This window comes from Centrocercus urophasianus, unplaced genomic scaffold (assembly GCF_019232065.1).
Source record: "Centrocercus urophasianus isolate 14NV4802_14NV808 unplaced genomic scaffold, USGS_Curo_1.0 seq_30, whole genome shotgun sequence".
In the NCBI taxonomy this organism is placed as follows: Eukaryota; Metazoa; Chordata; class Aves; order Galliformes; family Phasianidae; genus Centrocercus; species Centrocercus urophasianus.
This window is the reverse complement of record NW_024884867.1, coordinates 4,909,683-4,935,970: the sequence shown is the minus strand read 5'-3', so window position 1 is coordinate 4,935,970 and position 26,288 is coordinate 4,909,683. Positions and strand designations below refer to the sequence as shown.

Below are 26,288 nucleotides of genomic sequence, written 5' to 3'. Positions count from 1 at the left end.
CACCACCTAGAATTCCCCTGCAGCTCAGCAGGGACAACATTTTGCTCTGCTTGTGGCTACACAACTTGTTTTAAGAGGTATGAAAGAAAAGATAAGCCACCTTCCAATGCTGCTCAGCAGTAACACCAATCCTAGCGCAGAATTATTGGCAATTTAATGGCAGAATAAATTGATTACGTGGCACCTGTAAGGTGTTTCTTGGTTAAGTTTGGGGCAGTGGCAGGACTATTTCTAACATTATTCATCTAATTTCAGGTCTGAACTATGATTTATATTACGTAAATATTTGAGATGTATCTGCAAGTGCACATCTGCACACAACCCTCCCAATTCTAACAACATTTAATGTGTTGAGAAACTTAGCAGAACTCAAGAATATACAAACATATGCTACTATTTGTGTTCTCAAAAACAAAAACAAATGAAAAGCAGTACAAAGAAGGAATAGGGAAAAATAAAAACTGTGTTCTAAAGAAGACAGCATCCACCAAAACAACTCCTTTGGCTATTCAGCATGCAGTTTCATTGCCTCACTTTGAATTCCTCATCTGAGCAGCAGCTTAAATGGCTGCCCCTCCCCATCAGCATTTCTCCATGTTGCAGACTGGCAGTCTGAGCAAATTTAGGTGGATCACACTGAAAACCCACAACAAAACCCAGAAATGAGACATTAAAGCATCTGGTCAGCCCACTGTCATAAGGCTTGGCATTCACAGCAAAGCCAGCCAAGGACATCTCAAAGTCTCTGTCAGCAAATGCAGCTCTTATGGACTGGACGGTCCTGACAAAGGTGATCTGGATTCACAGTTAAGACAGGAGGTCTTTAGTCAGCAGTTAGGCAGCTAGTAAAACTAACATCATGCAATGATGTGCACTGATGAAGATGACCAAAATCTGGAAGTTTGGACTTAAGAATAAATAATGCTATGATTGTTGTCTGTGCCTTCTGGGCCAGCAGCTCCAACAGACAGCATCAGCAGCACATCTGCACCTCCAGCAACAGTGCAGCACAAAGTTACACAGCAAGCTCCATATCCAGCGGAGCACTCAGCTCCAGCAGCACACGAGGACAATGCACTCAAGCAGCACTGCCATACAAAAATGGAGGCACAGCCATCTTTCAGACTCACAGTACGCACAGCCAAGACATTGCAGAGGACTCTGTTTCTTATGCAGTGGTGCCTAAACCACCAGGACCAAGAATGTTACTACAATCCCTGTTAATCCTGTGGCGGTGCTCAGGCTGCCGAGAATGAAGCTGCCAACAGAAGGCCTTGCCCAAAGACGGCCAACCACTCTGCCACTGCCTTCCTGTGACACCCCATGGCCAGCAGGATACATCCTGGTGACCCTGCTCCTCTCCCACAGGGCAGCTGGGCCCTGGCTCAGCCCCAGAACTACCTCCACACTTCTGGTTTTCTCCAAATGCAGGCACTCTTTCTCTTGCCCAGAAGATCAGACCCTTTTGGTTTCACTGTCTCTAAAACTGCTCCGTGTCTTGCCTCCTTCCCTTGTATTCCTGGTAGATCAACCCATTTCATCTTCTCTTTGACTGCATCCATTCTGAAAACCACCTAAGGTTGTTCTGGAAATGAAGATATTTCTCCACATTGGAGTTCCCAGGGTCAGGCTGGATGGGGTTTTGAGCAACCTGATCTAGTAAAAGGTCCCTCACCCATGGCAGGATGGTTGGAAACTGGGTGATCTTTACGGTTTCCAAATCACTCTATGATTTAATGAAGTAAATTGAGATTAAAAAGGATTTAGCAAAAATCAAGACAGCTGGAAGACAGAGACAATAATTTGCACAGCAGCAATTTGGAACTAGATTGGGCCATCTTCAATTCAACAAAACTCTGCTACTTTGTGATTTCTGCTTTAAATTCTGACACCCTGAATGTGCTCAGGTCTTTAACAGCCATATTAGTTAGTCATCCCAAAACAGGATGGAAAGTGAAGGTCTCTTTGTCTGCAGATTGCTTAGTAACATCAGCAGACGTTTGAGGATGCTGCCCACTTACAGAGACATTTACCTAAGCTGAATACTGAATCTTGCAGTTTTTCATATGGTTAAAATCATGCAACTATGTAGGAAAAGTAATGAAGTCACTGAAAAGACTAGCAACTCTGGCAAGGTTCAGCTGTAATAAAAAGACAAGTGATTTTGTTCTTAGTTATACAGAAAATCCAAGGGAGAAAAGCTCCAGTGAAAGTAAGCTTTCTATTTCCCTTTCAGCATTACGACAGAAGGTAACCACGGCTCCTTCGAAAACCACAGTCACTCACCTGGACCGGTTTTAGCAACAAATATTTCTGACACAAACCAAATGAAACACACGTGTTTAATGCAGTCCCTTTGTGCAATTCTTACGTTGGCCATGGAGCTGATGCTGCGGATAGTTTATCACTCCACACAACGGTATTTCTAAGCCACAGGCAGGGAAGACAATTGCCTGATTTTTTATTTTAATGTTTGTAGCAGACCACTGGGTTCTCCTTGAATCTCAAACTTTGTATGAGGATTTCTGTTTCTGTTCCCAAGTCCAATACGAGACATTTGAACTCTGAGTGAAGAAGTGCAATTATTAATGAATCCTGGTGTCAAGTCCAGCTTGTTAGTCCCAGCTCAGACACACAATGGTTCCATCTCTCTAGAAGACAGAAAAGTGGGAGACAAGGATTCTGCAGAATTAACTGCCCAGGAACAGCCAAGCCTCAGCAAAGTATGTTTTATTTCAGTTAGCAGTGAGGTTAGGAACAGGGTAAGCACAATCATAAGATGATGCATACTCGCCTCACCTCAGGAATTCTGATTCTGCTCTTGCTTGTTGCAGGCAGATTTGAGCTACTCAGCAAGGAGATGAGTCCCAGAAGCAATCTCGTGACACAGTAGAGAGGACATTCCCTGAGAATCCGCCTTTCAAAGAAAATCAACCAAGTGTTTCTAATCCTCTTCCTCAGGAGCTCTACCATCTCCATTCACATCACCAACTCACTTCACGCATTTTTCATTTCAGTTCTAAAAATGCATGCACAACTTTTGGCCTGGCACACAGCGCAGCAAGAATGCACAAAGCAAACGAGCAGCACTGCAGAAAGGACCCAGGAATCTCAGCTCAGCAACGGGCAGCTCTTAAAAGGCCCCCAACAAAACACCACCAAAAAATCAACTTTATCAAGTCCAGTGTTACAGGCTGAGGGAGTTGGGCTTGTTCAGCCTGGAGAAGAGAAGGCTGCGGGGTGACCTCATTGCAGCCTATCAATACCTGAAGGGAACCTACACCCAGGAAGGGAGTAAACTCTTCAAAAGGGCTGACAACAGCAGGACTAGGGAAAATGGATCCAAGTTGAAGGAGGGAAGATTTAGGTTGGATGTTAGGGGGAAGTTCTATACAAGGAGAGTGGTTAGGCCCTGGAACGGGCTGCCCAGGGAGGTTGTGGATGCCCCGTCCTTGGATGTGTTTAAGGCCAGGTTGGAGGGGGTCCTGGGCAACCTGATCTGAATGTGTGTGTTTGGTGGCCCTGCTAGGCAGGGGGGTTGGAACTACATGATCCTTGAGGTCCCTTCCAACCCGGGTGATTCTGTGATTCTGTGATTCTGTGATTCAGTGTGCATTAGAAGAAATAATCACTTCTGAATGACCAGACAATTAGTGGCTGGACTAACAGTTCCTGGTCAAGAATGCAACCAGCATAAGTGGATCTATGAAACAGTCATGACTTGTTTCTTAACCAACAGTGGAATTTACTGTTATCCTTTAAGAAGGCCAAAGCAACTAAACTGAGGGACACATTAAAACGGAGCGCCTGGATGTTTGGAGGGATGCTCTGAACCACACAGAGCTGCAGCTCTGCCACTTCTCTCGGAACACTCAAAAGGACTTTTCCTGACCATCATTCCTACACCAAACCTCCACCCACAGTCACTTCTGGCAACACCAGCAGGTGCAGCTCCCTCTCCCAACATGGGCGTAGTTGTGCTGGAGGACTGCTGCCTCCCAGCCTGCAGTCATCCCAACTTTGCTCAGTCAGCATCGCCTGCCAAGAAGGACAAAGCCAACGATAGGGACAGGAGGGAAATCCAGCCTGTGGAAACACTAAATATATAAATCTGTTTGGCTAAGGTGAACGTGGGAAAAATTCTTCAGGATGAGCGTCACACGTAGCTCTGCCAGATCACTACTCTTGTAACACAAAAGGGAGAAACACCGACCCTGAGTTTCCTTACATTGATTTGCCTCCTTTATCCCAGACCTCTGAAGCACCAAGTAATTTAGTAGTTGCTATAGAAACTACCAGATTTTATTGAACTGCCCCGAAAGGGTCAAGAGATAGCATGAAAGCAGTACATTTTAAATTATTTCCCTGCTACTCAACTGCTTCATTTTAGTTGCCTTGCACTCCTCTGCTTTGTCATTCAAAGAGTATTTGGACTGACCAGGAGGTGCCAAACTGTTAGGGGCTGCAACAGGTAAATCCCAAATCAGCAATGGTCATGCTCTAATAAGCTGTATAATTCCTCACACAGAGGAGCCATCCCAAGCCTGTTTTCACCCACATTTCACCAGTTTAATAATTCTGCACTTCATAATTCATCTCTTCACTCCAGCTCTGACACACTCTCCCCCCATCCCCTCTCATTTATGCTTCTATCAATACATACGTGCAGACTCCATCACATTGCATCACTGCAGCTTTGGACTGCTGCCTGAACGTAGTCAGCTTTGCTGCTCTGTGAACTCCTTGCTAGCACCTCTCATCCTCGTACACATATAAATACAGTACTTAGGTACTAAGGGACAGACCACACTGAACATCTCCAGAATATCTCAGGTTGGATATTAGGAAGAACATCTCAGAAATGCAGTCAGGCACTGGCACAGGCTGCCCAGGGAGTGGTGGAGTCACCGTCCCTGGGGGTGTTTAAGGAAAGGGTGGCTGTAGTACTTTGGGATGTGACCACTGGGCACTATTGGAGGTGGATGGACAGTTGGACTGCATGGTCTCAGAGGTCTTTTCTAGCCTTAATGATTCTATGATTCTGTAAAAAATACACTTACCTTTTCTTGCAGCACAGTCCAGCCAGAAGGCATTATCCTGCCTTAAATAAAGGAGCACGTGTCCCTAAATCAATTACCTTCTCTCAAAAATCCTCTCTAATCCCTTCAAACATGCTACTTCATTTATTCTCAAAGATATTAAAGCTGAACAACTTAAGGCTCTACAAACCCTCCACATTTCTCCATTTTGATCTTACTTTTTAAGTACTGAGACAATTTTAAATGCAGTGTGGCAGCACACGAGATCAAACACGATGCATCGGTTGACTTCACATTGCCCTCAGAGCACTACACATGGCAGCCCTGAGGAGCTGGCTAATTGCAGCAGCTAGCCCACTTTCCTCATCTGATCATTAAGGGAGCTGGCTTGCAGGAAAACCCTACAAATTAATGATGTTGATGTATGTAAACCTGGAGCAGAGCGCTACCAAACTATGACAAGAATCTGAAAATGTCACAGTGCCCACAGTCCTAGAAATAAAGAACATATTTGGCTTTGTAATAGAGTTTTTCTCCCATGCTATGCTGTACTGTATCAAGAAAACGCAGTTTACACCTGACAAACAAAAAAACCCACAGAGAATCCCCTCTCCTATCACACAGTACTCACCCACGTCCTCGTGGCATAACAACACCTTTGATCTCTGCTCCTATTTCTAGCAGTATTCATAAAATCCTAGAAACACTGTGGCATTAAACCAAAACCTACAGCCTAAGCACAGTCCTGTGAGCTAAATGCACGACTGGCTGCATTTTAGTGCCATGTATTTTCAGTAATGGCTTTTTTGCAAACATATCCTTTATTCAGGATACAGACTTCATGCTTTATTAAATAATCTTCATCACTACCTTTGAGAATCCTAAATTTTTGGAGTATGGAGAGGAATAGGATACTGAGAAAATAAGTACAGCTGATGAGCAGATTGGAAGACTCGAGCTGTATAAATTAGCCACTGGTCTTTTGCTTCTCATCCTACACATGAATCACCTCAGACTAATTCTGTTGCCCCAGATACATCTCGGGATTTATCAGATGTAACGATGAGCACTGGACTCTGCAAGCACTAGAAAGGGGAAAAAAGAAAAAAAAAGAGAGGAAAAAAAAGAGGAGAAAGAAGAGGAAAAAAAGAGATGCTTCTGATGCAGAGTGCTTCTGAGGATGGGAGAGAGGAGGATCAGGGTGGCCAAATGTGCAACAGGGTCAAACAGCACAACCCAGACTGCCTTGGGAATCTGCCATAGATAACATAAATTCACAGTACACACCAAACACAGCAAAGCTGGCAGGATTTAAATCAATTCTCAACCACCAAAGACTGATCCACATCTAACAGAGCTGACGCAGCCCACATCAATACCGACTGACGTGGTGACATAAGTAATTACCTTCCAGTTCATCCTTTAAATGACAGAAGAATCCTTCCTAGCTGAGCTATTCCCCTGAGCACCTCTCTGGGAAGAAAGGGCAGCGTCTCAGGAGCAGAGCTGTGTGCTGCAGCATTCCTGCAGGAAGGGCAACTCACTGATGAATGTCCCCTTCCACCTGTGCTTACACCAATTTTGTGCAGCATCAGATTATTTGAAGAAAAAATATATTGAATATAGAGCACGCTTGGCTTTGATGATAATGTTTTCTGTTGGTTTTATTAAAGAAACATCTCTATTTATTTGAAAAAGAGAGAAAGGTGAAAAATGAAATCAGCAACGATGACCAGATGCTCCCTTCTTTCTTCCTCACTGAACACACCTGAGACTTCACTGTCACTTGTCTATGAGACAGGCTCTTTGCTTTTCGAAGCTGAACCTTGCTTAGTATCCAAAAAGGAAAATGTCTTTTATGAGCACTGTGAACTTACATAATGTCATACATTCCCTGGGGTAACCAGCTCCACACTACATTCCTTATCATCAGTCACAGGAGAGCAGCCTGTCATTGTGGTTCATAGCATTAGCTGGGAGGATTCTGCAGAGCTACATTCTCCAGTTAACTGTACCATCAATAAGCAAAAGAGAGAACTCTTATTTGAAATACAGAACAATTGGGAAACACCTTTTTCTGAGAATGTGCTGCTTCCACTGCAGCATGGCAGAGGTTATTCTGAGCTTACTACTTCGACTGGGTTCAGCTGTAAGTAATTAAATTTAGTCATAGAAGTCTGATCTATAAATGGAACCTACAAAAGCAATTACCAAAGCTTCCATTAGATTGGTAAGCAATGGCAGCTCTGCTTGATGTAAATTTAAAGGAACGCTGTTTATACCACACGAGAAGTCACAGTAACTCAATCCCCTTGCAGAGATTTACTTCCAAAGTTGCACTTCACAGTGAATACAGTCACAGGTTATACATCTCAGCCATGTTCCTTCCAATTTAACAGTCTCACAGGCGAAAAAGACAATCATATAATATGACTTAAAGCGACTTTTTGGCTCCTGCTACATACTCAGGAACCAGATGAAGGAAAAAACTAAGTTAAACATGCAAGAGACAGGGTGACTAAGCATCAACATGTTTTTAAAATGTATTTTGTACTCTTTTTGCTCCCGTTGGAATCAAGACCATGAAAAGTTGATGGAGCTGTGAACGAGCTGGTATCTCTGAGCCCAGATTCACATTAACTTCTCAAAGCTCTGTTCTACAGGTCAACAATTTTGGCAAAGAAACAGAGCAAATGCATGAAAGCACTGAAACACTCCGAACAAGTAAAATAACGAGGAGAATTCATAATACCCTGCTGTCATTCAAGAGCCATGAATCTTCCCACCAAGCTGTGTGCCTTTGGCCCCCTATCTGTCAACCAAGGGTGAAGGATATCAGCTCCTCCTGACTGCCACAGCTCCTGCTGAGGACCTTTCAATTACTAATGCTGCTGAAAAACCATGCCACCCCAAAATGGGGGGATTTTAGGGGAAGGGATGGTGAGGTTCTCCTCATTTCTTTGTTTTGAAAAAGTACTAAAATACTAAAAAACAAACAAACAGAAAAAAACCAACAAGACGACAAGATGAGAACAAGATGATAGTGATAGGACAAGGGGGAATGGTTTTAAACAGAGACAGAGGAAGTTTCGGTTAGATATTAGGAGGAAGTTTTTCACCCAGAGGGTGGTGAGGCACTGGCACAGGCTGCGCAAGGAGGCTGTGGATGCCCCATCCCTGCAGGCATTCAAGGCCAGGCTGGATGTGGCTCTGGGCAGCCTGGGCTTCTGGTTGGTGACCCTGCACACAGCAGGGGGTTGGAACTGGATGAGCATTGTGGTCCTTTTCAACCCAGGCCACTCTATGATTCTATGACAAAAGTGAAGGTGTACCGGCAGTCAGTATCCAGTCATCCCTTGTATACATCATCTCTTCCCCTACCATCAACACATTGCCTTTTTCCAGCCAATTACAGGAAATAAAACAACAAAAAGAAAACATTTTACGAATACATTCTGCCACATCCTATTATGCCAAGGCCTGTTGGACTCAGCAGCCATCAGGTTTTGTACAGTCCCTGTTTTCAGTTCTGCTCCTGATCTTAACAGTTACTTCTACTTTTCAGACTCTGATTTAGGTACAACACTCTCATCCAGCAAGGACTGTGGAGCCAAGGACAAACATGTAACAAAACAGGATGTCTCTTTTTAGCAGTATAAATACAAATATTTGTTGGTCTCCTCCTCCGTCACACAGGAAATTCCAGGCTACTGTGTCCGTGTGCACGTGGCACAGACAAACAACAAGAAGCAGATGGACAGAAACAGTGACAGTTTCCCACGTTCAGTAAGAAGTCAGGACCATCTCTGCACATTCCCTCACCCAACAGCTGTGTGTCCAAAGGTGTGTTCACACTGCATGCTCGGGTCAGCAAAAGCTTGTTCTTTTTGGTCAGTAAGACTTCTCACACAGTAGAATTTTCTTTGGGGGATGGAAAGCTGAGAGAAGCAGCTATCAAACAATCATGCTGACATATCAACTTGCGATTGTGTGTTTGAAAAGCAACTGGAAATTTGCTACAGTAAACCAGGGTAGAAGCAGCCGACAGCCACAGTGTCCTCAGTGAGAGCATCTCCTCTACACACAACAAACACAGCAATCTCCAACCAACTGACATTTCTGTGCCAAACAGAGCATTTAACTCCACGGCCTCTTATCAGCAATCTACCCCAGATGGGGATGTAGTAGTTAAAAACAGATTGGAGTTGCCCAAAACGTTTCTTCCTTCAGTCATACAGTCTCATTTGAAAAATGACAACGTAATTCAACAGCTTCTCAAGGTTTAAATTTTAATCATTTCCCCTTTGCCCTTTCACACTACTGCTCCCAAAGGAAATTCATCCTGAAAGCATCACTGTTTCAGGCACCTGAATCAATAAGCCCCTATCCTGAAATACACAATAGCGAGGGAATGCACTTTCTCTATTAAATACACACTCCACATGCACATGTCGACTCTCAGGCACTCCTTACACAGCCTGCTTCATGCTCCCTTCACATAAATGCACGTACGCAGTGGGGGTGAGAAGACACCAAAAACTGTACCTTGCAATGACTCAGAGAGCTGGTGTGAGTGGGCCATCAGCAGAGCTGCACCATCTACCTGATTGCTCCTGAGCCCCTCCTGCCTGTGAACTGAGCATGGCTTTATGAAGGCAACCTCCCACTCTCCCAAAGAGCAAAAAGGCTCAGCAGTGCTGTACGCTGCGAGACAACGATGGGTACAGTTCTGCACAAATGCTGTTCAAACGCACCCAGCAGTCAGCCTGCCAGCCTCACACAACTCTGACATACACGCATTTCTTTTCATTGTCATGCACTTCATCAGAACCAACCTTCAGCCCAGCACCTTGTGATCTCCAGGGACAACAATCACCTTTCCTTCAAATACCCCTCGAAGGGCTTTTGAAGAAGTACTAAGCAGGGACTCCGCCTTCCCTAGGCGATAACTCAGTCATTCAAAGCCAACTCTCCCCTGAAAATCCCTCTTGCTCTCATAGGAAGGCCTGTACTTCATGCCTCACAGATTAACCAGAAGGGCTTTGCTGGCTCTGGGCTCCCAGAGGCAATTAGGCAATGAACAGCCCACCTGCTGCCTGCATCAGACATGGCTTCACGCTGCCTCTAACTACCAAGAGGTACTCCTTCCAAATGAGTCACTATTGCAGCGGCACTCAGCTCTGCCTCTGGAGACAACCTGCTGATCATGGGATAGAACATGAAGCAGGGGTTATCCTGACACTATAATGAAGCGAATCTCATTTCTGTAACAGCAGAGCCTACGTGATCCAGTGAAATCACCTCAATGAAGGGACTCAATTCAGCTCATAGGGCTACTCAGCATTCAGGTCTCTTCAGTGCTGTTGGCTACGTTAAAAATACGCTCCGTTAGCACAGAAATACAAGTTGTTAGTTGTTTGCATGAACAGAGCAGCCCTAACAGCAAGTCATTGAACTGCACGGCTCCTCCAAGGAAAGGCAACTTGCCTCCCCAAGGTCTGCTCCACAGTACTTCACCATAACCGTGAGCCAAAAGAAGGGCTCACAACCTGCTCTCTGCAGCCACAGCTGGGTGTGTGTCAGTGACGTTCAGCTGATGGAGTTGGAAAGTACTCAGGAATACAGAGGGAAAAGAAAAAAAGCAGGATTGAGAACTAGCACAAGGGCGAACAGAACGTTATTTCTACACCATCTTACGAGACTACAGGAGAAATAAGAATCTAACTGCCATGAGATGCAAGAGAACAGGATGCCTGGCAGAAGGGAGTATTTTTAAAGCAGAGCCTTGGAAAACAGCATGCAATTGCTTATTCAGAAAGTCGTAGATCCCACTTTTACATCTAGGCTGCAGTCCAAACCTCTGCATCAAAGTGACACGGCTACTGACCCTGTGTAGTACTTATTTTTTGAAATCCCAGATAACTGCAGAAGAACAAATGGTACAGACAGATGACCTCTATCAGCCTGATTGTGTTAATCCTGACGGGAGGGCCAGGAAAGGCCTGCTTCTCATCGTGTCCCCACTGCTCTGCTCGGCGAGTCCCACCTAACCCAGGGGCCCCCGAGGCCAAAGGAACACCCAGCCCAACAGTGATTCTCCTGCCAATCTCAGGGTTACGTTTCTGCCTCTATTTGGAGCATTTTGTTTCTGTTGGTCAGCAAATCAAAAAGCAGGAGCTTAAGGCACCGTGTTTAGAGAAAGAGACAATTAATTACCCTTATTGTTTGAATACTGCCCCAACTCTAATGGCTGTTTCTCCCTTGCTAATGTATTCCCATTCCCCCCACAGCATCCCAAGCCTAAATAAGCTCTCCCCAACCCATCCCTGTTAATACACACTCAATAATCTCAGACTTTCATGTTCCTCGTCCGCTGTCAGTTATCCAAATGATACAAATTTAGCTGCTTTGATCTTTCCTCATACATCAGTCCCTCCAGGCCCCTAATCACTTTTTTCACTCTTCTCTGAACTCCCTCCAGTAATGATGTGATTCTAATCCTCAGAAAGGAGAGCCTTTGGCTTCGGTTGTTCACACAGATGCGAGCAAACTCATTTGCAGAGACTTCACAAGCTCCACACGCATTGCTGTCACCAGCAGCCACGCATTAAACCGTGACACCGACACAAAGACGGGATTGTCTCATGAACACCAGATAGCAGAAGCAGAAAGAAAACACAATGGAAATGGAAACGATCGACTTGCAGCATCCGCATTTCAGCAGTGAGCGATACGAGCCCTGCTCGCACTGATAACACACCTGGCAGCACAGAAGGGAGACGATGCTGTTAATATTTCTGCTCATTTCTGCACAATAGCGGAAACCAAAGAGTGCTGTCAGCAGGAGAGCCTCAAGGGGCCACCAATGCCCGAGTGAAGCAGTAACTCAAGGACAGCTCTGAGGAGTTTCTAAATTCACAGACTTGGTGCTAATTGAGTTAAAACCAAACTTTTCTTTATTTCGTCTTTAAATAGGATAGCTGACAGAAAACGTGTGTTAGCGTATAGCAGGTTGGGACTGAAAGGAGACTAATATTTGCCTTCTATAATCATCTTCCGTCTGTGGAACTGGACACAGTGCACAGGAAGCACGTATAACAAAAACACACCTTCATGGTTTAATATTTCTTTTCTGTTTTCCAATATCACAGTCTCACAGAACAGCTGAGTTTGGAGGCAAGCTTACAGATCCCCCAGCCCTGCCGTGTGCTGGCTGCCCCCAGCTCAGGCTGCCCAGGGCACATGCATGGCCTCAGGCACCTCCAGGGATGGGGCACCCACAGCTCTGGGCAGCACTGCCAGGGCCTCACTGCCCTCTGAGTGAAGATTTTCCAACCTAAATCTCCTTGTTTTAGTTTAAAGCCCCCCATGTCCTGTCACTATTAGACCGTGTTAAAAATTGCTCCCCTCCTGCTCGTAAGCACCCTGCAAGTACTGGAAGGCAGCAGTTTGAGCTCTCCCCAGTCTTCTCTTTTCCAGGCTCTGCAGCCCAGCTCCCTCAGCCTTTCTGCACAGGAGAGTTGCTCCAGATATACCAGTATTTATTTATTTTTTTTATTTCTTCCTCTATAGCCCCCGAGACAGAGGATCTGCAGACAACTTCCTTGTACAGATGAAGAACAAATTTGTGTTCCATATGCTACTTTCACACGTTTTTATTACAACCACTCTACAGCGATGCTCCAGCTTCTGCCTCTTCTCTTGACCTGCTACAGAACAGCAGGAACACTCAGCTCCCCAGCTGCCACGGCCAGTCCTGAACTTCGCTGCCATCACCAACTGGCTGTATCAAGCAGGTTGTAAATGAGAAGGAGGAATAATACCAAACAAAGTGCACAGCTGAACTTGGGATATGGGGAAAAGGAATGAAATTCATTAAGGAACAGAACCAGATGAAGTCATGGCTGCTTTTGTTTCTCTTTGGCACAAAAAGCTGAGAACAGAACAAAGAAGCAGCATATAAGCACTGATGGCTTCAAAGAAGTGGTCATACCAGTGCCAGTACTGAAGAGTACTCAAGATCATTAACCAGTAGAAGTTAATTCTAATGCAGGGAATCTAAGGATAACGAAAGACCTGACAGTTTGGGTGTTTGGGGACACCACGCAGTGTCATTGAGTTACAAAGGGGGAAAGAAGGGCACAAAGCTTTCCTCATTTCGGTACCAGGCTGCTCAATTGGAAAAGGTCAGCCAGACTCCTAGGACAGACAAGAATGCTTTCCCATGGCTAAATTTAAATGTACAATGACCAACAAACTGAGAGGCATCACAGCATGTTTCCAGGAAAGGCAAGCACACTTTAATGAAATGAAGAGTTGAACAGCAAGGTATTTCTGCCACCCATCTCACAGGGAAGCGATCCAGGTCACAGAGATGCACAAAATCTGCATATGGTTCACTGACCTGATGAACATACAGCTCCACAAACATCTGTACCAGCCCTTTTGGCACAGAAAACATCACTGAAGCGGAATATCCTGTAGGACCATTAACAGTATATATTTGGTTACCATGAAAGCAGAGTCTGCAAGGAAGTCAGCATCTCCAGAGCGCTCCTCACGGCTGTGTCCAAGCAGTACCTGTGGCAGACAGCTCTCAGCATGCCAAGTCGTGCCGGGTGTCTGGCAGCTAAACAAGTTCCCCGATCACACAGGAACACCAAAGCCTGTGCTGGTACAAAACACGTGAAAACACAAAGCTATCAAAGGATCCCAACTTTGCTCCGTATTCCTCCTTCAAAAGCTCTTCTAGCTATGCTACGTTAATCTCTCATTGATTGGAATTTTTTAAGTGCTTGATCTGTAAATACTTGAACTATAGCAAAACCTGAACTCTCTCTCCTTATCGATACCACAGGAAGGTGCTTTCATCATAACCCACGGGCCCTGTTTTACAGGACTTCCCATTGTATGCAGAGGGATCACGCTGAGCCCCAACTCATCCCAAAATGACCCCTGCAGTCACCCCTCACAGCTCCACCTCCTGCACACACCACCACTCCTGAAGCAGGACACAGATCTCCTGCCCTGACACGCTGCACGTGAGAGCCAGGAGAAGCCTGATGCAAAAGCCAGATGGTGGAAACATCTCCCACTGCTGCATTTCAGTGATTAAAAGGGATGGAAGGAAGAGGGAGCAAACTTCTGTTGGGCTGCAGAGCAGTACAACCATAAGCTGCATGCCCAGGAGGGCACAAACACTGCACTACGAGACTGAATTCTTCAAAGCAGGATTCGGAGCAGAGAAGTGCTGACAGAAGCAGAACGATCGGAATCACAGCAGCAGGAGCCGCCATCTCAGCGCTGCTTTAATGGCCGCTGGTGATGCGTCTCCATGGCAGCCAAGACTGCAATGAAACTGCTGCCTGAGAAATTATGGGTCTGATGATGGCAGGGCTGGGAGACTAAACAACAAGCGTTCCAGCTGCAGCAGTCTGGCTGTCTATGCTTTGTGTCTAAATGAGATACTGGAGATAAATAGAAATGAAAACCTCTGTCAAATTTGGTCCATAACAAAGCCCGTCACTGAGCCTCAGTGCCTCACACCACTCTGGTCAGATGAGGGCCCAGAGCAGAAAAGCCAGCTGCAGGGCTGTAGTCAGAAAACCCAGGGCAAGGACTTCTTAGCAGGTTCAGGTGGCTCAGGGACAAGTGATTTGATGGTGGCTCTAAATAACCTGCACAAGTCAACAGCTTCAGTGCTGCCTGCCTCCAAACTGTCCAAGAAGCATGGGCTGCACCCTTCAAAGGATTCAATGCCACTTCAATGAGAACATCATTTTTCAATGAAAATCAGTCCTGGGCAGCTGAATGCTTGGGTTCCAGCAGAACCTGCATCTTTCGAATGGATTTCAGCTGAACATGGTGAGTCAAAGAGCAGACACAGGGAGCTGGGACACCCCCCTGTATACCTTTGAAGACAGCCAGATCAAAAATCCAGATGACAATGGAGATAGAGCTTGACATTAAGATAATTACCAATTTGACATGTTGAACAAACGGCACTAGGCATACCTTGCTTCCAAAGGGATGAATCAGTACACACATACTAGCACAGATTGTCTTGGGGTGATGTTCAGGTTTTCCAGTATTAACTCCAGAAGCCCCAGGCTGTGCACAAAGCAGTAACAATTCCCTCATCTTACCAACACTGCCTGTGGAGGTATCTGCAAGATCTAGGGCCACTTATGCTACAGTGAAACAGAAGGCTGCATGGAGATTACAGATTAACATAAGTAACACAACACCTATAATGGCATGAAGCCTAATTTTAGCTGTTTATTGGAACAAAAACATTAATCAGTCAGTGTTAAGATGATTAATGCAGTTAGATTAAAAATAGAAAATCTATTCACCTATTTAAGAAGTAAACGCCGTACCTGGCAGTTAATCAATCTTTTATGCCTCAAGTCCTTAGATGCTTTAAGCAAACAACAGACTGATTCTCACTGCCAAAGGCTCTGCATGAAGAGTACCTGAACTGCAGCTGTCCCGCCACCAGAAGCCATGCAGCTCCTCCCTAAGAGGGGCATCCACAGACCATCACAGAACAACCACAACTGCTGTGGTGAGCAGGACCTTGGAGGAAAATCTGAGTTACAAAGAGGCAACAAAATTCAGGCAAAAAGCCCACAAAATTGGGCAAAAGAATAAATCAGCACCTGGAGTGGCAGATTTCACTTTGTGCATGTATTGTAACAACTGTGAATTCATGAAGTTTTAGTCACAAATCTAAATTCAATCAGCCCACTCTGTGTATATGCCTGCCGTTCAGCTATCACACTTAACGATTTGCTGCATATTGTGATAATAATTGGAAAGAATTTTAATGATGCCTCAGGAGACGTGCCTTCTCCAGCAGACAGAGACACGCGGTCCATCTGCATCTTTCAGTCCAATTTTCCTCTGAAGCATTACTCACATCAGCCAACCTACTACACACAGCAACTCTCTGGGCTGCAGTAATTCTTAACATTCGGTGTTCATCATTTCCTGCTTTTAAAGCCACATACAGAACCAACCAAGAATGCAAGAGCCCAACGATGACCTGCTCACAGACACTGATGTGAAAAAAGAAACGCTGGTAATGCCAGGAGGCCAGCATTTCAAAAATGCTCGTTTAGGGAGATGAGGGACACTGTCACCAGGGCAAAGAACGTAGCTCAAAGCACAACCTGTGCTATGAAATTCCACTGTAATGCTGGCACTTATAAAAATGCTCAAGTAGGAGATTATAATGTAAAAATATAAAAACACGATCAGGCCACTACAAACCAACAGCATCATCGTGCCTTGTATTTTTCACAAGTAGCTGCCCACTGGATTTTGCGGTGTGAAGTTAAAAGGATTGGCTCTAAGTATTGACTTTGAGACTTATCACAGATGGTTTTCCTAACAGCAGAAGTGGAATAGGAAGAAATAACGTGAAAGCAAGCTAAAGAGCTGTCAGTCCTGACAAGGTAGCATCTGCAACTGATTCTGCACCGACTTTTGAGAAGGACAGCCAAGCTTTGTACAAACAGAGCCATGTAGAAGACACAGCAGTTGCCAATGCTTTCATAGTTTGGACACTGGAAAAAGAGAAAATAAGATAATAAGGGTCCAGCCTGCAGTGGGGGTCTCAAACTTAAGCAGAGTTACAACCACCAAGTTACAGCCATGTCTGCATCGAGATCTTGTCTCAGGTGAAGCAGATCGTATGTACTTTTGCTGCCAAGACTCTTGGTCTGTAACAGGGGGGCCCAAAAAACATTCCTTCTCTGCCAAGCCTGCTCCCGTGCCTTGAAGAAGAAACAGGGAAAAGCTAACTTCTAGTGAGCAGACTGTTCTACATAGAAACTGTAAGGAAGATTGACTTTTCAAGCAGGATTACCACGCTCTCCTTCTTTACTTAAGCATCATTTACTAGATCTCTGCTTACAAAAACTGCTTATTAGTCACCCGACTAATGAAGCACACGGCCGTCCTCAGCACCAGCTGGCTCCACTACCACGTCAGTTTGATGCAGCTGCCATCATTAACTTCCCAGGGAGAGCTCTTCCACCTCACTGGGGAGCAGATGACAATCTGGCCCAGTCACATTCACTCCCTGGGTGCCCATCACAGCAGTGTCTGTCAGCCTTTCAGTCAGGGTGTTTGCACTGATGGTTGGGAATACAGCTTTCTGCACCCACCAAAGCACAGGTCTGTTCCCTCCAAACACTGCACACTCTCATGCTCTGGAACAACAAACCTTCAGCAGAGGGGACTTCAAGGAACAAGTCAGTGGGCCACTAAGTGCCTCCTTACAAACGATCCCAGAATTGCTATGTAACCAAAGGAAGCGTGTTGGAGCTCAGCAAAGCTGCCTGCAGCAATTTGTGGAACGCTTCTCTAAGCCATGACGCAATTAACCGCCAAGAAAGTGCTGAGGTAGGTGGAATTAGGAATTATAACAAATCAAGTACATAATCCTATGCCATTTACATTGAAAACAGCTAAAGTGCTTGTAACTCAGAGTGCTGTAAAATGTTTACAATTTTATTGCAGAAGATGATGCCTATCCTCCAAACAGGATAAATGAAACAATCCAGCTCCAGAGCAGGAACGCACTCAGAACAGAACAGCTCCTCACCACCCACCCCCAAAGTCACAGTGAACATTCAGCACCGCTGATAGAACCACAATTACTCTAGCTCTTAATTAGTGGGTAGGAAACGGGCATCATTGTATCAGCATGGAGATCACTGGCTTCACAAAACACTTTCACATAAAAAACAACGGTGCAAGAGCTTTGTATTCCTGATGCAGTAACAAGTTAAATGGTAGAGAAAGAAGAGTAACTCGCTGCTTTTAAAAAATCATGAAATACTGTCTATTTCCTCAGCATCAGATCAGAGAATGAAGAGCACAGTGGATCAGACAGTAACCATCCTTGAAATGAACTGACATCGCCATTCTCCCCCTTCTTGTCCCAGAGCCTTCATCCTCCGAACTCCATTGTCAGAATGTTATCTTCCCCAAGCTCAGTTACTGTTCTGTAACAAAAAGCAAGTGATCTCTTTTAAGCCACTAAACTGTAGAGTTTTAATTACCGTAAAACTCCTGAGACTTCTACTTTTTAAAGAACAAAGTTGAAAAAGAAAACCCTCACTTTCTGTTGGATTTCTCTTAGAGTCTATTTGAAAAAAAAAAACACATAAAATCCAAAATAAAAATCTCAATGCTCTTCCTAAAAGACTGCGAAGGTAAAACAGGACAAGACCTTATGCTTAAGCTACTGTTAGAAACAGAACATTATTTAACATTCTCCAGCAGTGCTGGTATAACATCAGTAGGGCATCGGCTACTGAAGATGATGGGAGTTTCTCCAGAAGCTCAAACGAGTTTTAGGTTGGGCTGCTGCACTCAGAGAACACTGCCAGTTAGTGAGGAAAGCAACACACAGACCCCACAGAACGCTTTTAATTCCTGCCAGCTACACACAATACGGAATTAAGGAAAATATATAAAAAAGACATCTGTATTTAAAAGAAACAACCAACAACCCACATCATCGTGCAACCAGCTGCAGTGCGATGTGCGACACAGTGACCTAATGCTGAAAGATCGTGAACATTCTAATAGCTGGCCCTAATAACATTCATTACAACAGAAAGAATGCATGACAAGCGAGCACCAGGCTTCCTTCCCAACCACTGCACGAGGGGTCACACTTGGTTTTTAACAATGGAAATGCTCCACGTTTCAAAATATCAGGTACTCCTTCACAGTCAAAGCTGAAGCACAGCTGGCGCTTGTGCCTGTGCAGCGATTTTCTCCCTCTAATGTGACTTTGATACCAAGATGTGTTAAATCTTTGATTGTACTGGCAGATGCTGACTGTATTTGCCTAACCTCTGAAGTTTGCTGATTGACAGTGTTAATGTATCTTTTTAATAGATGAAAAGGGAAATGACAGCGTTTGGCTCACATTCAAGCACATTTCTTAATAAGTGCAAAATACCCTACAGCTCAATCTGCCTTTCATACAACCTGCAAAATCTATTCTTTATTGTGCAGCTAATAACTGCTGGCATACCGAAGGAAACAGGAGCTGGATGGGAATGCCTGGCTGCAGGAGCTGCTTCACTTCCTGAAAAGACATTTACTTCCTTCCTGCGACGATCGGATCTCAGACATCCCAGGCAGAAGTTAAACGTTGCTTCCAAACCATTTCTCAGCTCCTTCTACATCAAAGCTCAGCCCCAGACCTTCTGAAAGCAGCAGCTCTGCAGACACGAGGGCAGAGATCCCAGCATCAGGGGTCTGCATGAACTGCTGGCCCCAGTGATGCCTCCCCTCATCTTTTGAAAAGCACCTTCTGCCTTTCCGTTTATCTCAGGACACTGTGTGCGCTCCCTGTGACGAACGTGAATGTACTGCTGGGTACCACAGCCTTGAGTTCCCTTCCACACAGGGTTCATAACCAGGTACATTTCTCGGAGGTATGGAGTACTCAGCGCAACACTGTTACGTGCCATCACCGGGTAGTGCTGAGGCTGTCATGGCTTTATTGATGACAAAAGCAGAAGCGGTATCCCTGCAGGCACTGCCTAGAGGCAATGCTATTGTTTGTGTTCACATCCACACTCCTGTGATCCTGGCAGTGCTGCCAGCAAGTGGGCAGAGCTGAGTGTTCCTCTGCTCAGCACTGCAGCACGGGGGCAGGTCTGGGCTCCCCAGCACGAGATACACTGCAGAATCCTGCAAAGGGCCACAAAGATGACGGAGGGACGGAAGCCTCTCTCCTATGAAGAAAGGCTGAAAGAGCTGCAACTCCTCGGTTTGGATGAGAGAAGGCTCAGGGGATCTCATCAGCATTCATAAATATCTATAAACAAACAAAATTCCAGCCACATTTTTTTTCTTCTCCCATCTCCTTGGGCACTATCTTAAAGCCTCCCCAGGAGAATAAAAACCTCTCTGATAATACAATTTGTTACTGACGTCCAAAGGAAATTGGAGATAGCGAGGAATTTCCTGTAACACAATTCTTCAATGATTCTTTTGAATAAATAGACCAAATTCAACAGAATTGACATTGAAGCCTAATGACAATTTTTTTTTATTATTTATTTTCACAAATGTCAGCTACAACAGTGACCACCAAGCAGGTCCAGAAGCCAATGAGAGGGCATACAAGTGTCTAATCAAATTCAACAACTGCTGGCTCCAACAGTGGGCATTCATTTTGCAAAATAGTGAGAGCAAATGCTGAATTTTAAAGGAAAACTGCTTTTCTCAACACAGAGCTGACTGCTGTGAGAAGGCCTGGCTGGCTGTGCTCGGGACTCTGACCAACCAAAGCTCACTGGGATGATAAGATCACAACAATGGAAGCTGTATTTCCAATGTCTGTTACTTTTCAAAGTCCTGTAACATCATTTAACAATAGTAGTACTTGTGGCTAAGAAATTCCCTGCTATGCCAGAACTCACAGCTTTACGGTCTCAGTACTTCACAGGTGTAATTATGAAACCAGAACTCCCAGCGGCAGAAAGGTACCAGGGACATGCCAAGAATGCAGCAGGTCTGGGAGTGGGGATGCTATGGTACGTGCTTCACATTTTGGCAGACTGGCAGCGGGGTTTCACTACATGCCAGGTATGGGTCTCCATCTGAGGAAGTTCTACGATTCACAACACAAAAATTCAAGAAAGAGCTCTCCAACCATAACAGATTAACATTTAAATGGAAAATGGGATGGTGCCAACTCCTAACAGTCTGCAAAGTCCTAATTAACATGAATAACACAGCTGGATATTTTATGTATCAGCCTCCTAAGTCCCTTCTTCCTGCCACTTAAGAGTAAAAATAGTAGAATGTTTTATGGAGGCTAGTTCATGGCTGGCTAGGTGCAATTCCGTTTTCAGAGAAGGCAGAACTGCCAGCTCCTTGCCCTCATCTCGATGGGAGGTGGATGGCTATTCTGCATTACCAGTGTTTGCTGAAGGAAGTCAGAAGACAAAGTTGACCATAGAAACACAGATATTTGGAAGAATTAACGTTGTAATTGCCTTGCCTTCTGGTCCTGGGCTGCAAGGTATACAAGCTGATGTTCAGCTGATATTCATCTCCTGGCAGGGTAGAAGCTGAGAGTAACTGAAAATAATGACAAGGTAAAAAAGAAAAAATGAAAGAAAAATTGCTTACTTCACCGTGAGATCAGACTGCTATTTTATTGCTCTGATGGCAGTTTAGTACACAATGTGTTTTGGCATGCTCTTCTACAAATACATAGCATCAGAATTAATTTGAGGAGGCAGATTCCCACAGCCAGCTCCCAGTACTGCTTGATTTTATTCAGGTCTCGTATCAGCAGAGCTGTCAGAGAAGTGCCAGAGATGAGAAGCCCCAGCACAGCTAGATTAACTCGAAGAACTGCTCACCCACTTTTACATCAGAGAACCCAGGTTAAAGGGCCTGCCCTCTCCAAGCAAGTGTATGCCCAAGGAGAGGCCAATACAGCTCTCTGTCCGAGCAGGATAAAGGACAACTGCACAACAGCTGCACTGAGCATCATGCAAGCAGCTGGTTTGGATACAACTCTGCATCCCCAGATACAGAGCCTTCCCTGGTTCTTCAGCAGCAGCTCCAGGGTAGCTATAACCCTGGCACAGAACCCCAAACAGACCAAAGCCAAGCCTGGATTCCTATGGCACAGTCTCAGCCCTACCTGCTGATGCCCAGCAGCCTCAGGATCCTGCTTCACACTCTTCTCCTCTTCTTAAGGATACATCAGTGTTACACTGTACTCCAGAGCTCTACCTGAGGGAGCAGCTCACTCTGCAGAGCTGCGGTCACTTTGTGCTGTGCCTATGGCCAGAAGCGTGCTGCTCCTTAGAAGTCAGAGTACAGCTACAGATAGGCCCAGTTTCTGCATCTCAATGACTTCTTCCTCTAAAACAAACTCTTTTAACAGAAATTCAAGTGGATGAGCAAGATTAAAAGGGTGATGTTAGATGTATCAGCAGGATACCGGGACGATTGCGGGTAATGTACGGAGACTGCATTAATCTCCTAAAAGGATTCAAATGCTGCATCTAGAGCAATTCCACTCCTTAACAGGAACAAATTAAGACAATTTCCCTTACAGAAATTTCCATAATTACAAGTAATTATCTTGTACTCTGAAACTCTTCAGTACAGCCTTTATAAAAAGGCGTTCCTATCTAATGCTCTATTTAGGAAATACAGGAGGAGTTGTTTCATGGTGAATTGCTTGTTGTCATCGCACCGATTAGCCCTCAGTTCTGCTCTGTCAGAATACAGGTTGATCTCTGATAAGAACAACAAATTGTCCATCTTCAGTGACCTAAAATTTCACAAGCTAAATCAAAGGAAAATGAAGTTATAAGGGAGTCTTATACAACAGAATTATTTTCCGCTGGTTAATTCCAAGGTTTGAAGACAGCATTCTGACATGCATTCTTTTAGGGCAACCTGGACAAGAATGGCAACAGCTGTTACAGTATTCCTAGACCCCAGCACCTCCCCGGGCAGCCTGTGCAGCACCCAAACACTCTTTCACAGATTTTTCCTAATATCCAACCTGAAATGCCCTACAGTTACAAACCGAGCGTCACATTCCATCATAAAGTGCAAGGAGTGAGGCAAAGCTGACCAGGACTGCACAGGTTTCTCAACAGGGGTTGGCAATACCTCATCAACAGAGACACTTTGTGAGCAAGTCCCAGCACTGACCAGCTTTCTTCTTCTGCCCACTCCTCACTGCAGTATGCAGGGTTAGCATTCTCCCCAAGTTCTTCCATTGTACCTAATCAGAATTTCCAGTATTCTGTCATCCACTGCTTCTCATCTACCCACGTGCCACACAGAAGAGCCTTGTTCACTTTCCTCTACAGCCTCCTACCAGGCATCTCCTACAGCTCAGACAAGGCTGAGAGCAGGCTTTACTGCCTCCTTCCTAAGGCTTCTTCCTTCAAAACTGAAAGAAAAAAGGAAGAACATCAGTCATTTTCACCTGGCATGAGCAGAATCCCTGAGCTGGAAAGGCAAACCCACAAAGACCAGAGCACTTGCTCCCTCACTAAATCCTCACATAGCCGATGCCTATATTGCCTGTGATTCACTCATCTGCACAGAAAGGAGCTTTGGGGTCAGCTCAGCTCATGCTCTTTTGCAGAAATTATTGTGTCTTGCACGCATTTCTCAGTCCTTTTTCTCTATTTTACAGAAAACTCTCATTCCACCACGCAGCACAGTGGGAAAAGGTTACTGCTGCACAACAGCCGATGAGGAATCGGCTCATTCAGCTCCTCATGGAAAAGAATTCCACAACCTGTGACATTTTACAAGCGATACAATACAGATTGCATTCAGTGTGTTTTCCCAACAGTGCTTCTGCATGACACGCCACACAAGCGCAAATACCAACAAGAGTAAGGCTGCAAAAGAAATTCTGTTGTTTCTAGAGAAATAAACAGAGATTGTCTCATAGAAAACTGTGAGCCACGCAGGGAGTAAAGAGCTCCTCCCCATCAGGCAGAGGTGGATGTGATGGCCAGGCTAAGTCACACAGCGGACACACAGAGCCACTCGTGGTGCACAAGGGCAGTCTAAAAGGAAGTCTGAGCTTTTGGATCCTATCGACACGCTGTTTAAAAGGAACAGTGACCAGGACACAACATGCTGGTGCATTCATGAGCATGTATTTACAATCCCAGTGTAGCACTCGTATTATACAACACTACAGATCCAAGGTTGAAGCAAATAACACAGATCTGTATTACTCCGCAGATCAGTAACAAAGGGGCAGGCTGTTGATTGCTATGCTGCTATTCGCGATGTATTGGCTTGTTCACACAGCTCACACCTGATGTGGTCAGTCTGTGATTTCAGCTTTGTCCCATTCAGTCATAACTGAACAGCAATCGATCTCTGCAAAGCCCAGTGGATGGGGTGGGTGGAGGCCAGCCCTCGGGCAGCATCCTGCAGTGAGTGCTGAGCACTGCCCTGCACAGGGAGCAGAGGGCTCAGCACCGCAGGGCGGCACACAGCACCCTCACCTGTCAGCTGAAGGCACCAGCATGCCCTGTGCACCACGAGGTGACAGCTGTCTATTGATAACCACCAAACAAAGGAGTTCAGCTTTATACACAGGATGAGCCAACTGCACACAACCCCAAGGAAGCACGTTTTAATAACCGTAAAAACAAAAACTCTTCAATGAACAAAACACCTTCAACATTTCATGAAAAGATTATCAGGGGAAAGCAAAAGAATACGAGTGCAAATCTAATAAATCAAACCAAACTCCCGATTCAGTACAGCAGCACACACAGCTGGGCAGTACAGCTCATAGACTGACAGCTCTCCTGTTTGGATATTCCAACAGGGCAGCGGCAGACAAACAGCCTCCTGAAGTCACTTGGCAGAAGGGACCAGCAGCCGTACACAACCAAGGGCTGCAGGAACACCAGCTACCAAATCTGCTTTCTCGTTTTGCGAGAACGGTATCGATCTTCCTATTAACAAATGGAACAGCAGTGCCGTTGCTGAGTGGTTTGCATGAGTCATTTTCCTGAAACTGCTCTGTACAGCACATGACTGCAGCACTACAAAGGCCGGGCCAGCAGAAACCCCGGCTGCGCTCACGTGAGCCTGCTGGCAGCAGTGACAAGAACTCCATCTCTGCTGAGATTTTATTGGTACAATACTGCGGCTGAAAACAGAACCTATTCCAACATGAACAAAGTTTCCGTCACATCGCAGCAAGAGAAGGAATTATTTTACGCTCAGACTAATAAGATGCTCCATAGCTGAGATGGATTTGAACTATCATCTGAAAACTCCACACGATCAAACAGGGCTGTCCAAAATCCAATTCGTGGATTTTGGTGGACACCAACAACTCAGAGGAAAAAAGTCCCATCTGACACAGTGACTTCAGCACTCAGAGAGCCAACACTGCAGAGTGAATCCTGACACCCGAAACGGAATCTTCCAGAGTCGAGGAGCCCAGCCAGCAGCCAAGACAAATACTGCAGCAGTTCAGCCGATACTGCTGTAACTATGGCCTGGGGGGGTTTCCATAGCCATAACCACAGAGCGAGTGCATATTCAGTTGAAAACAGTAAAAAACAGACGTGTAAAAATCTATAGCTTGTGGACATCTCAAAAGTAATTTGAAGGAAGAGACAGAGAGGTTCAGAAATAGCACTGGAGCCCCACCGGAGCTCAACCTTAATCTATTTATTCTGCTGAAGACACAATGACTCGCAACAAGAACTCCTCTCTCTCGCTACAAGGAATTGTCTGCTAGAAATGAACTGAAGAACAGCGTCAGGGAGGCGGGATGGAGGTGAGGCACGGCGGTGCGGAGCGGCTCTGCTCGGGATGCACCACAGCACCGCTCCTTCCAGTGCCCAGCACTAACACGAGAGACGCTCTCATGCATTTCACATATGATTTCTATTTCTTCCCTGATGTAAAACACAGTATCACACATCGTGCTACAAAGAAAGAAGGAATCCTGCTGGTTCAAGCAGGTTTTTCCAAGAGAAAAAAAAAAAAAAAAAACAACAAACAACCAACATAGAAAACGTTTAATAGCACACAGCTGCCAGGAGCAGGGGTCAGAGCTGAGGAGGGGCGGCACCGCACATTCACTTCGCTAGGTTTTCCCTTAGAAGAATGTCAATAAAAAGTGGTGCCAAGTGAGCCTGAAAGCCGCTCCGCGCCGAGTCCGGGAGCCGCCGCGCGGCCGCAGCGCGTTGCAAACGCAGCGCGCCGACAGAGAGACCCTGCGTACGGCGTGACACAGCCGCTGACCGAGCCCTGCGAACTCCGCTCCAAAAAAGCAGCCATATTAGGAAACGGCCCGAAAAGGAGATTTACGGCCCCGCAGCCCCAGCTCCGCTGGCACGGGGCGGTGCGGGGAGCGGGGGCAGCCCGGGGCGGGGCCAGCGGGACAGAAGCGGTGCGGGCGGACGGGGCAGCGCCGCGGGGAGAAGAGTGGAGGGGACGGGAAAAGGAAAGGGCCGGGACCGCCGCGGGGCTCTGCCCCCGGAGCCTCCTCGCCACTCACCTTCTTCCGGGGCTGCCATTTCATCATATTTGTAGAGCAGGGACAGGGAGCATCAAGGTCGCGCTCGGGTGCCGGCGACGAGCGCGGCGGGGCCGCAACGCCCGCTCATGCTGCCCGGCCCCGCCGCCGGGCCCGCGGGAGAGCAGCCGCCCGCGCCGCGCGGGCCATAGGAGCGGGCC

At 45.8% G+C, this 26,288-nt stretch overlaps 1 protein-coding gene across 1 annotated transcript in view; it reads right to left on the bottom strand.

Annotated features, from left to right (window-relative positions):
* The window catches only part of TTC28 (tetratricopeptide repeat domain 28), a 91,402-nt gene extending 65,217 nt beyond the window's left edge, over nt 1-26,185 (bottom strand). Inside the window, exon 1 of the mRNA XM_042828884.1 lies at nt 26,110-26,185. Coding sequence (XP_042684818.1) covers nt 26,110-26,136 — 27 coding nt within the window. The 5' untranslated portion in view covers nt 26,137-26,185. The remainder of the gene's footprint in view (nt 1-26,109) is intronic.
* Between the last annotated feature and the right edge of the window lie 103 nt (nt 26,186-26,288).